This window comes from Heliangelus exortis, chromosome 19 (genome assembly GCF_036169615.1).
Source record: "Heliangelus exortis chromosome 19, bHelExo1.hap1, whole genome shotgun sequence".
Classification (NCBI taxonomy): domain Eukaryota; kingdom Metazoa; phylum Chordata; class Aves; order Apodiformes; family Trochilidae; genus Heliangelus; species Heliangelus exortis.
This window is the reverse complement of record NC_092440.1, coordinates 8,261,932-8,276,695: the sequence shown is the minus strand read 5'-3', so window position 1 is coordinate 8,276,695 and position 14,764 is coordinate 8,261,932. Positions and strand designations below refer to the sequence as shown.

Sequence of the window (14,764 nt, the reverse complement as noted above, 5' to 3'; positions counted from 1 at the left end):
ATGGAGAGTGCATCCTAGCAAGGCTTGAGTGTTCCAAGGGTGTTGTTGCCAGTGTGTTGTTGGGGAAGCCACCTACTTCTCTCCTAGAAGCCTTTCAGGCATTGCCCTCTTACCTCTTCACCCTGTGCTGGAGGGATAAAAGCACTGACCAGCAAGGTCACTTTGTTGCTGGGGAAGCTGAGCAGAGCATCTCCCTGGTCTGTGTAGGTCCTTATTTAACCCTAGTGACTGTACACACTGGCTGCCAAAAATCAATTACTTGCTTGATGATGTTTGTTTGCAGAGTCTTTAAATAACATACAGTGGAAAAACAACCAAGCTGTACAGTATAAATTAGCTATTGGCTCATATCTTACTCCAAGCATCTTTTGGACTCTGTTTGCGTTCCTGGGGAAGTGAGAGGCCTGTGTGTCTTCCATAAAACCTTGACTTGCCACTGCACCTGCTAAGGATGACAGGAGCTGGTGGGCTTTGAATGTTTCTGAAATTTTGTCACTTGAAAAGCTTGTGATGATACCTGGAATTTTCTTCTTGAGCTGCTTCCCTTGGCTACTGCCTTGAGCCATACACTGGTTTCCCACTTGGTCTGAAGTGTGTGCAGGTGGATGACTTCCCATGTGCTGCTTTTAAATGCAGATACTGGAAAACAAGGCCTCTTCAAAGCTGTGCTCATCATGCAGGGAAATGCAACCAACCCCTTCTTACAGTACCACAGAAAATTGCTTTTTGGACAATCAAAGGGGCTTCCTAAAAAGCTCAGCTGGGCTTGGGAGTGAGAAGAGCTGGGGGGTGACCAGCCCCAGGGTTTGGTTAATGCTAACAGTGTGAGCAGAGGCTGCTGGGCAACCCAGTGCCCTGTGGGGATGTTGGCCCTTCCTGCATCAGCTCTCCCATCACAGCTGGTACAGCTTCCTCCCTTCTCCCTGGCTTCCTCAAACCAGTCTTCCCAGCAAACATCTGGAAACTCAGGTTTCACATTGTGAGGTTTAAAGAGGACTGATGAGGGGTGCTGAGGACTGGAGGTGATGACAAAGGCTTGGTACAGGCTTGGTGGAAGGTAGAGTCCTGTGGGCTGACCATGATGAAGGAGGCTGAGAGCAGACAATGGATACTCTTTGTAAACTAAAAGGCTGGTAGGATGGGTGCTGGGGCTTTTTGAAATTATAGTTGGGCTCTGAAGAGGAGCCAAGCAGGTACCTGTCTTAACAGCCTGTATGCAGAGGCATGCTGCCCTACAGCTATGGAAATGGAGTGAATTCTCTTGCTTTGCTATTGCTTTCAGTGCTTCTCCACTCACCCGGGTGACTGCATTTGTGTAGGACTGGCTCTTGGGCTGAGGGGTGACTTGTGGTGTACAGACTTTACATAGTAGGTCTACTTTTGTCTGACTTGTGTTTCAACAAGAGGATTTAGAGTTGCTCACCCTTCTGGACCTGTCCATCTGCTGTGGTTGGTGGCTCTGCAGAATGGGTGCAGGCAGCTGCTGGTGTCAGGGGGCACAGCCACAGGTTCCTGCTGCAGCTCTGGGGTGCTGGGTGTTTGTGGGGCACCTCTCTGCAGTGTACTGTGCTTGTACAGTGTGTGTCCAGCCTTCTACATGTTCCCTAAGGCCATGGCATGAGTGAAGATCACCTAAGATAAACTCAGGACTGGAAGAAGCATCACCTGGTAGTAAATTTAGAAAGACAAGCTTTGGGCCTGGATTTTGTTGTTGGTGCCCATGATCATCCAGAAAGCTTTAACCACCTGTTTAATTTTTGTGTAGAAGTTCATTAGTTGATGATGTGTTGTTGACCTGAGATACTTTTGGTTTAGTCCTCAAATTAAGAGTGGATCTGTCAGGCACTTTTCAGCTGTGGGGTTGAGTTTCAGGTCTCAAAGTTCTGTTTCTCTTATCTCTCTGTTCAGACCAGTGCTGTTCATGTGGGCATAGCTGCTATAAAGGCCTAAGTTAAATGTGGAAATGATTAAGGCTCTAAGATAGTAGCATGCCAGCACCCACATTGCATGCCACTATTAAACCTAAAAGCTGGAAAGGAACATGAAGACCCAAGCCACAATACAGAAAACTTTCCTGGTTAAATAGCTACACGCAGAAAAGAATAAAGTGCTTACATACCTGGCACTTTCAAAGTAAGCAATCATCCTGGCGTTACTTGATAGTGAAGTTTTTATAGAGTACAGTTTACCTGTTTAAAAAGAAATGCACCAGATGCAATGCACATGAAATATTTTAATGAATAAACTTGTGTTTTTCTATTTTCTGTCTTCAGGAACTGGCAAACTCTGTCTATTTGGTTATGGAGGTGAGTGTGTCTTTTTAAAATTTTAATTTTTTTAAACCTGGTTTAAACTGACCAGTTTTGTTACACAAGTAGTGCTTTCTGTTTACAGTCCCACCTGTGATGCTTTTGCTAATCTAGTCTGCAGCTGCATGCCTGGGAGAACCAGAGCACTGTGGGTGAAGATAGCAGCCAGGGGGATTTTTCATACTGCTGCTGTTAGAAGGTCATGCTGGCACAGGTTTAATCAGTCAGGCTCTTACCTCAAGGGTCAAACAAGTGTTACTGGGTATTTTCTGCTTCAAAGCAATGTGGAAAGTAAATTTTCTCCACGCAGCCTAGCTGCAAAGCTTTTGAACATTTTCTTTGAGGTCTTCACTCTGAGGTTTTGCTGACTTTTCTTAGTGGTACAGAATGTGGTGTGGGGAATTCCAGTTTTCAGCTGTGGCTGCTCCCAGGCTTTTCTCAACCAGCTTTCTGGTGGTCTCTCCAGTGGTCATCCTTCTGTTTTGTTCTGGTTTTATCTTTGATGTCTGCACACAGATGTGCATGTGCAGAAAAGCTGGTTAATTCTGATGTATCATAATGCAATGTAACACACAGGGGAAATAGGACAGAGAAGGAACCTACTGGAATGTTATATTTTTTTCTTGCCAACTTCCGAATACTTATTTTGACATATGTGGGGCTATTTATGTTTAAACACCATGGTAAGGTTGCTATCCTAGTGAAGTTTACTGTTTGTTGGGTTTTTTGTTTAAATGTTTGATTTGCCTTGCATTAACTGAGCTTTCTGTTCTGTTTGCAGTACTGTAATGGTGGTGACCTGGCAGACTATCTTCACAGTAAGTAGAACAATATGGAGAATATCCTCTGTATTCAGAAGAAAACACTGACTGTTTTAGCTCATTAAAATTGCTAGGGTTTGTGGAAGATTTAAGTAAGCAGATGGTTGTTTCCTTTTTTTTTTTTTAATTCCTACAAAATACACAGAATATCACTGCTTCTCTTCTGACAGGTTCCCCTTGATAATAATTTGAAAACTGAGAAACCATGACAATAAAAGCTAATCTTGTAGCCTTTCCTATGTAGGTCAGTGGTGACTGTTGTCAATAGCTATGTATTTTAGTTACAATGGCCTTATAGATTCAACATTTTAACACTGCTAGGGACATGGCTTGTCTTTTTTTTTTTTTTTTTGTCACTGGAAAAATGCTATTTATACTGAAGCCTTGCAGTTCTGTAGGATTGGATTAAAATAAGATCCCAAGTGTGTATTTCATTTTCTTCTTCTTAGTTTTCCCCTAAGGATGCTTCCACATCTAGGCCAGAACACATTTCTTTCTTCAGAATGTGTTGAGGGTGACTGTAGTGTGTAGCCAGTGCTGTGGGGATGATGAAAACTACAAACTTCAGGGTCTTTTGGTATCTGTGACTGTGGTGCCTTGAAGAATTGCACCTAAGTACCTAAGCACTGGGGGAATAACATGCTGAACAAGTGGCTTAGCTGGAGTCAGACATAGCCCTTATTTTCTATTGGCCTGACTGTATTTTTTTTTAAAAAGTAGGTTTCTTGTTGTTTTGCATATTAACTGGAAGTTTACCAAAACTAAGGAGGCAAATTTCATGTCGTTTCTTGTGTGGCTCTGATTAAACAAAAGTTTGTTCACATTGTTCAAATTAAAAGCTAGTCAACTGGAAAATACTTCAGGCTCCTTATTTGAGGTACACAATGCCTGGAAATAGCAAAAATTGAAAGATTAAAAGCTAAATTGACGTTTGCCCTACAGTTGGTCTTTGTATCCCTAGAATGTGTATTTTGAGCTTGATGCTAGTATGTGGCACTCTGTTCATACAGGGTAATGAATTATGTTTGTGGACTTCAATTTTCAGAAAGGATTTAGTAGTTGAAGGAAAATAAAGAAATATTCTGCCCTTCATGTGTTTTGATTGTTTAAAATGTGGGTGAGATAGAAGGGACAGGCATTTGTTTTTAAAAATCCAGGGCTAGGATGCTTTATCTTAGATAAGTGATGGTGTTTTGTATCTATTGGGTCTTGCTGTGCTTTAAAAGGAGCACCTTTAGTGGAGGTGGAATGTTGTAATGAATACTAAGTGGAAATGGTTTTGTATCTGATACCTTTGTTTTCTCCTTGAACGCAAGCACAAGTTTTACTAATGAAATGCTTTTAAAAAATAGTCAAGCTTCAGTTTTATCAATGGGTGGACTCTGAAAGCTGAAGTTTCTAGCTGAAGTTTCTAGAAACTTAATGTTAAAGCACTGGGCTGTGCACTCTTCTTGGCAAAGCTGCATATATAAATAAGAACACAGTTTCAGGCTGAATGATTTATGGAATCATGGCTTTATAGAAAATCTTCCTGTTCGTACTGCTGCTTTCATTGTGTCCATTGTTGTCATCTCCCTTCCATCAAAACCCCACCCCACCAAAAAAAAAAAAAAGTAAAGCATTCTGTGCAATTAACCAGGCTATTAATTAAAGGTCGCTTCCTTGTTTTTTGAAGGGGACTACTCAGGCATTGGTGACTTGTTTGAGAAAGTGACAATGAATTGAGTTTTCCAAATAAAATTCAATTTTACCCCAGTATGGTTTTGTTTCAGCGTTGCCTGGGCTTTGATCCTTCTTTGCCCAAGTTAATATGAAAAAAGCCACTTCTTAGATGTATTTCCCAATAAAATATTTTACTTTGACAACTGTAAAGGGAAGCTGTTGTGACTGGAAAATTGGTGCTTACATTTATTTTAACATCTGTGCCAGTTGCCAGTGAAGAGAACTTAGCACAGGCTTCCAGGCTCCTCTCCCAGCCTCTGCAAGCGCTCAGGGTGCTTTCATTGATAGTGATGTTTTTTTCTCAGACCTCATCTTGGAAAGTTTCTTCCAGGGTGTTTCATGGGTATGTTCATCTCTGTTGAGTGGTTATTGTGGTGCTTCAGTTAATTGTGTGATGGTGTTTAATTGCAACATCTACTTTCCCAGTTTACTCCTCAGATGTTTTTGCCGGTAGTTCGCTTATGCAAGCCCTGCATGCAAATCCCCTGCTTCTCACTGAACAAGGTGCTTGTAAGCTTCCCAGTCCATTCTGCCCTCTAATTACAACTGTTAGGCAATATGGTAATTGGATCCAAAGGCACTGTAATTCCCCTTGTCTTCAGACCTGGGAGACGTGAGTGCATGCACGTTTCAGTGCAGGACACATTGCTGCTGCATTACGCTCTCCATCGTCTTTGCAGCCCAAGGTTGTGTGGATTCTGCTGGGCATAGCTTCTGGTGGGGGTGTTCTTTAATGGTGCAATGTGATTTCCCTTCTCCATGGATGGTGCTGTCTTTCTAGGTGTGTTTTGAGCTGAGAGTTGAAAATTTCTGCATTGCTCAGGAGCGTTGAGGGAATTGTTGCAGAGGTGACCATCCTCTGTAAGAAAAAAACAAGTTCTGTGGGCACACAGGAGGCCAGAGCAGGCAAATCTAAAATTTCTTCTTAAATTCTGTGAATTGGCATTGACACAGACTGTTATAGACAGTTAATAAGTGCATATTCACATCTCTGTGAAGAAAACTTCATGTCAGAACTGGGTATTTCTTGGTTTAACCACAACACGTATAAGGATCTGTGCCCCTCTATTTCATCCCAAGTGGTGTGGGGACCCCTTTGCAAGTAAGAGGTGTGAGGCACTGTTGTGTAACTTTTCACCCTCTACAGGTAGGTAATAAAGAATAGCAATGATAAGACTAGACCTCTGGGGAATAAGTCTTCTGACTTGTACAGAAGACTTCGTACAGAAGACATGTTCTGCATGGGAGGAGCTGAGGGAGTTGCATATAAATAGCCTAAAATAAATCAGCTTGGTTTCTCAAACTCAGTGTGATTTGGATTGGGTCGACACTTTGTGCCACCTATGGGTAAGAGGAGTTTTTTTTCCTAAGCAACTTTTCCAAAATACAGTTGTCACTTAACATCAGTGGGTGCACTCCCATGCATCTGCCCTTGGATCAGCAAACAAGGGCTGTTTACTACAGTGAACCTGGCAGCTGAACATCTCAGCACAGCCTGACCAGGGCACTTTTTAGATGGTTTCATCCTTTTCCTATGCCTCAAGAGCTACAAGGCATGTGGGGCCCACACTGACCCACAGTAAATATTTGCTCTGATTTACTGACCTGTGTAGCTGCTGTTCCCAAGGCACTAAGCTGAGTGCCTTGTCACTGAAGTGGAGCCCATGAAAATAAACACAGGGATGTTATTACTGCTCAGTAATAGCAAAATAAGGCTTATGAAACAGTGTTCTCTGCAAGAATGTGTTGCTGACCACAGGCCTCCATGGGGATGCACGGACTTCAGTGAGAGCTTAGTGTCTTGTCGTCAGTTTTCTGGTGAAGATGAGAGATTTCTTCTGATGGGGACTGTAGTAGTTCCCTATTTGGGGATTGAGCAGAGAAAGCAAGTTGTTTCATTCCCCGCATTTTTTTTTTTTTTTTTTTTGGTGGCACCTAAACTGAATGAGTCTTTCAGTATCTTCTCCCTTCCTTTGCTGATGGCTGCTGGTCTAGTAGATCTTCTGCAGACCAATATCCTGAAGCCACTGAAAATGTCAGTTGTATTTATGTCTGTGTCCTTCAGTTGGAGATTGCTGCTGTCACACAGTAGATTGATGGGCTGAATATGAGAGATAAGGACTTTTCAGTTTACTGTGTTACATCCTGATGGTTAATGGAGGGAGGTAAAAGGGTAGGCCCTTAGTTCCCAAAGTAACTTCTGTCCCTTCTCACAGTTACTGAGGGAAATGTCTGTTTCACAGTCCTGCCTTCTGCAGTGGTTGGATTTGTGAGGTTTAAAGGCAGTGTTTTAATCATTCCTACCCATTCCTTGAGTAAGAATCAGAGAAGAGTTGCAGAGACCTTGTGTTAGAGCCAAGATTGAACACAGCTAAGATGCTGGACCTTTAATAAATAGAAAATAGCTCAGGACTGAGTACACTGTTGGAGTTCAGCAGGTCAGGGAACACCACGTTAAAGATGAGGCAGTGCTTTTTTCAGAAGTGGGTTTGGAAGAGCTGAATCTGAGCTCTAAAAATTCCTTGCCAGAATCCCCAGTTCTTGCACAGGAAGTCTCTTGAATTCCAGCTAAATTCCAGTTCATGAGCAAAAAGGCCCAATGAGGAGGGAGGAATTCTGTATACATGTCCACTGGTCTTGTGTGTACCAATCCAGGACCATCTGATTATCCCTCTGCTTGTGCCTTCTGGAACAGTAAGGTTTGGCAGTGGTGGAAGTTTATTTTCTCTTCTGAGTGCTGTTTAAGTTATCTGTGTCCCTTGCTGTTTCCCATGCGTGTATTTTAAAAGTTAGATTTTTAATTTCCTGTGTTGTCTTAAAGCTGTGTGCAGCCTCATCTGTGTTTTTGTAAGGATTCCTCCCTTTTAGCTGACTATGTAGAGTAGCATTTCAAAGCTCCTGCCAGTTTGTTTTAATGTCTTACTAGATAACAGCTGGAAAAGCACTGATGAAGTTCCAAGTAATTTATAGGGACTTTTTACAAAAGAATTTATTTTATTCAAGTGGGATGATTCTTGCTCTAAGCCTGACCTGCTCAGTGAGTGACAAGGAGGCAGCCTGGTAGCACTGTTGATCCTGGGCTTTGTTCAGCAGGCTGCTCTCAGCTTAGGCAAGGATTTTTCATACATACAGTCCTTAAAATAACAAAAGCTGATGTTACACTGCTCTAACTACATTATTTTAATCCTTTTGATGTTTATTTTCACACCACTGTTCTTGGGAAGCCCATCTCAGGAGAGTGCAGTTCAGACTTTCCATCTTTCCAGATTTTGATTACTAATATAAGAATTTTATTTTTTTATTTAATAAAAGCATTCTGATAAGGTCTTGCTGCTCTTATCCACCTGTGGTTGCAGGATAGAGGGTGTCAGGAACAGTCTGCAAGAGCTGTTTGTTAGGATCACATCATTAGATACATGTTCATCCTAACATTGGGTTTGGGATTAGAATTATGGTTTGGTCTACAGTGAGTCTCTTAGCTCCAGGTTTATACACAGCCTGTATTAAAGCTCTGAAGTTATTGGCTGTAACTCAAAGGTAGTGAACCAGCCCACTCCTCAGGCCACAGGCCCTGCCCTAGTGTATGTCTAGAGCTGGCTGGCAGCTCTTGCAAAGGAAAGTCCTCGACCTCACAAAATGTCACTTTTTGGACCCAGTGGATAAACCAAATTTAGCTTCATGTCACAGAGTTTACCATGAAAGACTCTGAGCTGAAAACAGTGCTGACCACAGATTAAGCTGGAAATGCAAACACTCTCCCTTGTTGCCTGTAGGAATAATTCAGAAATAGTGTGTGGAGAAAAAATATACCACACATAGAATTTAAAAAAGCCAAATTATGACTAATTGCTGCAGAGAATCTGCCCTCTGGGCTCTTCAGAGAACTGGCATTGTAATTTTTTCACCTGTGGGTTTGTTTTGGGTTTGGTTTTTTTCCCCTCTCCAGCTATGCGGACACTTAGTGAAGACACCATCAGGCTCTTTCTCCAGCAGATAGCAGGTGCCATGAAAATGCTGCACAGCAAAGGCATCATCCATCGGGACCTGAAACCCCAGAATATCCTCCTTTCCTATGCAGGAGGCAGGAAATCAAATCCCAACAACATTCGCATCAAGATTGGTGAGACCCTGGTGCAAATGTCACCCTAAGTGCTCTGGGGAGAGTTTGGTGACAGATGGGTGGCAAGCCTCAGTCTGTCTTTGGGGAACTGTTGAGGAGGAGGAAAGAATTGCTGCAGTTTTTAAAATGACCTGATGTTTTTCATATTGTTTGCTTAGTTCCTCTGCTAGACAGGCCCATTAGCTGGCTCCAAGCAGTAGGAGCAAGAGCTTTCTGCTCTGCCAGGACACAGACTTAACCACAAAAGACATTGGGCAGGTCTTGCTCCACTTCCAAGCTGAAGGGTGCCTTCCTTGGTAAAAACAAATGCCAGCCTGCCCTAATCGGCTTGTAATGGTCAGGTTTACCAAGAAATGAGTATCTGTAGTGACTTTAGTCTTCAGCTTTTAATAGAATTAAGGTGAATCTTGGTGTTTTAAGGTCTAAAACTAACCACTCTCATGGCTGGTCTCAGAACAGCAGGAGCCAGGCATACCTGAATACAGGTGTTCCCACAGTCCACCTCTGGAAAAAAAAAACTTTTTGCACATTAGACAAGTGGCACAGATAGCCTAGAAGCTGGGACAAATGTTCCAGTAATCCAGTTACAGAGCACATGTATTCCCTGTGGTCCCTCAGAAATGAGTGCTGGATTCTGCCACCCTCAAGGGGTGAACTTTTATGTTCATGAGCTGACACAAATTGGATAAAACTTCCTCACCTGAACACTGTGCTGTGAAGGAAGTGTTAATGCTTTCATTCAGCACAGAAATGAGGTCCAGTGGAAAGGTTGCTGTCTGTTTGGCTGAAGCATTTTTTTGTGATGTGCAGGGTTACTTGTGTGGGAGTCAGGATGCAGACGGGGGGGTGTGGGCATGGCTGCTACTGGGTGTGTGGTACCCTGCAGCCCCTCTGTCCTGCTTCCCTGAGAGGTACAAGGCCCAGTGAATAGCTCTCCAGACCAATTAATTAGTGACAGATGACAGGATAAACAGCTGTGTCCATCTCCCAGCTTGAAATATCTGGTAACCTTGAGACAACCTCTAAAGTATCATATGATCAGATGCTGAGTAACCTGCAGAGGTAATTCTTGTTAAGATGGGATACTTCACTGGCTGTAAAGATTCATGGGAAGTGAAAGGAAAGTAAGAGGAAGGTGCAGGCTCTCTAGAACTGGATCAGCTAATCCTGACCTACACCTCTCTCTTTCTCTTTGTAGCTGACTTTGGGTTTGCCCGATACCTACAGAACAACATGATGGCAGCAACATTATGTGGTTCACCAATGTACATGGTAAGTGTGTTCTGCCTGCAGGTTTTTCTGTATTGTTCTTCCTTTGCCCCCCCCAGAAGCAAGGTGTTTTTTTTGGTTTGTTTTTTTTTTTTTCCCTGGTCTTTCCCCCAAAAGTGAAATTGAATTTACTTGCCAGAAACCAGCTATTTCACAAGGACCCTTCATAAAGTTCTAGCTGCTGATAATGTTGGATGACAGATGTCTGTCTTGTCATCTAACTTTCAGGTGGTCTGAAAAAACTGAACAGAACAGGGTATTGATTGCTGTCTGCTCCCAGAAACTTTGTCTTTCAGAGGGGACCAGGGCACTGAAGGCACTGGGAAATTAAATCTATTGTGCTGTGAGCAAAGAAATGGCAAAAGATGGAGGGATGGGGTAATATTTCACACATCTGGCTGTGTTTGAAGTGTTGCTTCCTTGGGGAGGCACCTCAGTAAATCACTGCTTCAGCAAGCCCTTGTGAGGCAGAATGTTTCTGTAAGCCTGCTCTGTCTTCAGGTTTTGTAGTCAGTTTTGCTAAAGCCAGAGTATTAGGAGTAAAGTCCCTCTTTAACAGCAATTTTGTAAACTCTGCAACTCTTTTTAGCTCTTTGGGCTTGCAGAAGCCCTTCAGATCTGTGGAGCTATGCAGGCAGAGATTTTACCATTCTGGCAAACTTCCTCTGAAGTGTGCTTTGCTTTACAGCTCAGCAGATGGGTGTAAATGGAGGTTACTTGCTCCTCTTTACAATCTGTTTTGTGCATTTCCCCTTCCTAACACTCCTTCCCCCACTAATTCTTTCACCAAAACAACTCATTCCAGGATGACTTTTTAGATTGTGAAACAGATATGTTTCAAAAAAGCCCAACTGATCCCTTTCACTCCCTTTCTACTTTCCACTCTGGGACCAGGACATGGAGAGGTGATGTCTTGTTGGTGCTCGTAGTAACAGTCAAGATCTCGGTGTTGCATCAAATCAGGGAAATAAAAAATTACAAAACCAGACCAGAAAAAAAAAGTCAAAGTCAACCATGTAATAGTTTCTGGGGATATGGGTATCTGACTCACATAGTCTTTTTTACTTTAAGCTAAATTTAGGCTGAATTTTTTACAAGTGACCTGGGGGTAGTAGACACCTGATGTTGAATGTGGTCTAATCCACTCTGAGGTTTTTTCCAGTCTGTACTTTTTGGGCAGAGTTACACTGGACTGTGCTGCACTGCCCAGGGGTAGTGTTGGCAGTCTGTTCCAGAGTACTAACTCAACCAAACCAGGTTTCCTCTCTCTCCCTTTTTTGAAGCCTGATGTTTATTTGAACTGTGCTATATGTGAAGATGATGTCATTTTTTTTCTCCTATCAGAGTTTCCTGAGTTGTCTATTTTTAGTGATATTTGTTCTTTTGGAGTCTCCTGTGAAAGTAAATGAAAACACACAGCTTATTTTTTGAAAGGGCTGGAGGAAGCTAATAATGACCTCTTTCTATTTTATTTATTTTATACAACTCTGGACATTACAAGGAATCTTGGAATGTTTCATGTTCTCTGTTTACTGATGGATTTGAAGGAAGATGAGGGAGGGTTCAGCTGGGATTTAGGAGGTGTTTGAAGTCTGTCCCTGGTGCTGTTGAGGACCTTGTGCAGTAAGCCAGGGAGCATCTGCCTGGCAAGACAGATCCTGATTCCCTGCTGTAGCTTGTATCCCATTGCTGCTCTTTTCATTTTATTCCAAAAAAAAAATAATAAAAAGCCAAACCCCCCCAGATGGTATTCTACCCACACCAGGCTGAGCTTTCAGTGAACCCCAATATGATTGCTGTCATGTCAGACTTGAAACCTCCTTGTGCAGTCCTTGTCCTCTGGCTTTGTTTGACCAACGTCCTCTGCACAACTTGTTTTCTGCCTTCTAGCAGATAGAAAATAGATGCCATTCTGTGCTGGCAGCACTGCAATGAAATCTGTTGCTACAAACACATGAGGTTAGAAAGTGTGTCCTTCTGTCCCCTTTTGCTGGTCCTAAGGCACATTGCTGCCTGATACCTGGAGTTTTTCATGGACTTGCACCATCTCCAGCTTCTGGAGGAAACTTGGGAGGGAGCAACAGAGAGCTTTCCTTCGGTTTAGAAGATCTGTCCATGCATTTTCAGTGAGGCTTCCTCTGAGCACAGGTGGCTTCACCAGAAAATGGTATGCTGAGAAGGGAAAATAATGAATTTGCACAAAATAGCAAGACAGGATCTGATATTTTTTGTCTGAATGAAAGACTCTGCTTCCCCCACTCAGACAGGGAATTTGCCCTTTTGGGGTGGTGTTACAGTCTTCTTGGGAGCAAACCTCTCATGGTTATTGGGAAATATAGCTCAGGGGGGTTTAAAGGATAATCCTGACTTTTGTTTCTTTCTTGCAGCTGCTAAAAAAAAAAGTGCTACGTCTTTCATAAAACAGATTTCTGTTCTTTCCCCAAAAAGGCACCAGAAGTTATTATGTCTCAACACTATGATGCCAAAGCTGACCTCTGGAGTATAGGAACCATCATTTATCAGTGTTTGACTGGGAAGGCTCCTTTTCAGGTGAGTTGCTTAGATCTAATGTTTGAGTCTCTTTTGCTTTTTTGCTTTTTTTCCTTTTAATCCACTTACTCTAAGGCTTCTTTCATCTGCAATACTAAGTCCCATAGATCCTGCCCCATGTAGTTCTGGCTGTCCCACAGCTTGACAGTGTGGTGCTTTAGAAGTTGTAATGCTGGATTTATCACTAGACTATGGCTCTGCTTTTCTGGGCTGTATCTCAGTGAAATATATTTTCTGCTCATAAATCCTTAGGAAGGGTCATCTTGGGGAAATTATCACAAATCAGTTAAAGCAGTGATTTCTTTCCTAGGCCTGCACTTAAAAAAATCAGTTTCTATTTACAACTGTAGTTAGTGTATAATTCATAATTACAATCCTGTAGGGTATGGAAAGACAATAAGGAAGATTGTATTTGCATATTTGTGTTTGGGATGATTTGGTGGTAACTGGTGTGGTGCAGCTACACTGTTTTTAGAAGCAGTTAAGTAGAATCTTATCAAGAGGGATCTAATCTTTCATCTCACATCAGTCCCTTACTCTCTGAAATATTTATGTTCATCAAGTCCAAACCCCTCCAAATACAAAAGTCAGTAAAACTCCACACTGTAATTTATGCCACAGCTTCTGGATGAGCTAGAGCATATCATTTGTGAAAGGTATTATCTGATTTTAAATTTTTTCACAATGGAGGATTCATCACAGCCTTCTGCAAGTTGCTTCAAGATCACTTCACGTATTTTTAAGCTTATATATAGCTGGAGTTGATGTAGACTCTGCATTTTTCTGGTTCCCAATCATTAGTGTGTCACACAGAGCTTCATCCATGCTGAATGGTGTGTGTGACTCTCCCTTGCAAACATTATTTTGAAATACTGTACTTACCAGTTGTTTGTTGGTTTGTTTGTTTGTTTTCCTTGCTGTTTAACAGCATAGCAGAGAGATGCTTGAGCTGCTGGTACTTTGATTCTCTAACTTGTGAGCTCTGTACAGCTTCTCTTTAAGCCATGGAAAAGGACTCAAAGGACCATAGTGATGTGTGAGCTGATGCCAACATTTCAGCTTCTGAGATCAGTTAGGGAAAAAAATCAAACCAAAAAGAAACACAGAAACCCAACCAACCAAAAGCAGACAACCCAAACAAAATAAGTTGGGAGGGAAATGGGGATCTGTGCTTATGTCAGAAGGCAAATTTTATGAACTGCAGGACTTTCTGACAGCTCTTCAGAATTTTGCACAAGACCGTGAGTGTTTATTCAGTTACATCAGGAAGGATAAAATGAATTCTGAATCTGTTGCAGGAAAGAGTGGACAAATACAGAAGTAAACTAAGGGTATGCTTTGTTTTTTTCTAAAGCCAGGAACACTTCTCCTTCAGGGTAATTTTTTCCCTAGGGATCGAAGAACCTTCCATTCTAGTGCTTTATATTCTGTCCACCCATTTGCTCTGTATTTAGAGCAAGACTTCATTTCCTTTGCGTGTTTCTTTTTATATAAACACCCCTACTAAGTACACTGAAACTCCTGAATGGCTCTTGTTTACTGGCTGCATCCACTTGTTGTCAGTGTTGGTATATTTGAAAGGAGAAAATGACTGTTAGGGTAAAAGAAAATAAATATTTGGATATAAAGAAAAAAATGTGGGTGGGGAGAATGTGCTTTGACTCTCCATGCATAGGAGAGCCTTTTACTCACTCTGTCTTGGAACTTAATGCTTTTTAGTCTCTAAAGGCACCTGGATATTGCAGGTGTCATTCAAATTATTTAAGTATCATTTAATGTGGTGACTCCATCGTGTGTGTAGCTCAAACACAACCTTGGTGGATCTGATTTCTTGCAAAATAGTTAGGTGGCTTTTCATTGGTCATTGAACCATGTCACAGAAATGTTCTTCTGAAAACATTTCTTCTTACAGAGAAGACTTTTCAGAGAACATAAAATTGAATACTAGTCAGCTTCATTCAGCTTTCCAGCCA

The 14,764-nt window shown here is 42.0% G+C and overlaps 1 protein-coding gene across 6 annotated transcripts in view; it reads left to right on the top strand.

Moving 5' to 3' along the window:
• The window catches only part of ULK1 (unc-51 like autophagy activating kinase 1), a 93,838-nt gene that overhangs the window by 31,564 nt on the left and 47,510 nt on the right, over positions 1 to 14,764 (top strand). For 5 of the 6 annotated variants that reach the window (XM_071763031.1, XM_071763033.1, XM_071763032.1 and 2 more), the window contains 5 exons: positions 2,274 to 2,306; positions 3,091 to 3,127; positions 8,799 to 8,972; positions 10,171 to 10,244; positions 12,690 to 12,791. In XM_071763031.1, coding sequence (XP_071619132.1) covers positions 2,274 to 2,306; positions 3,091 to 3,127; positions 8,799 to 8,972; positions 10,171 to 10,244; positions 12,690 to 12,791 — 420 coding nt within the window. Of the gene's footprint in view, positions 1 to 2,273; positions 2,307 to 3,090; positions 3,128 to 5,532; positions 5,634 to 8,798; positions 8,973 to 10,170; positions 10,245 to 12,689; positions 12,792 to 14,764 lie in introns of those variants that run through there. The other variant, XM_071763035.1, reaches the window with a different exon arrangement.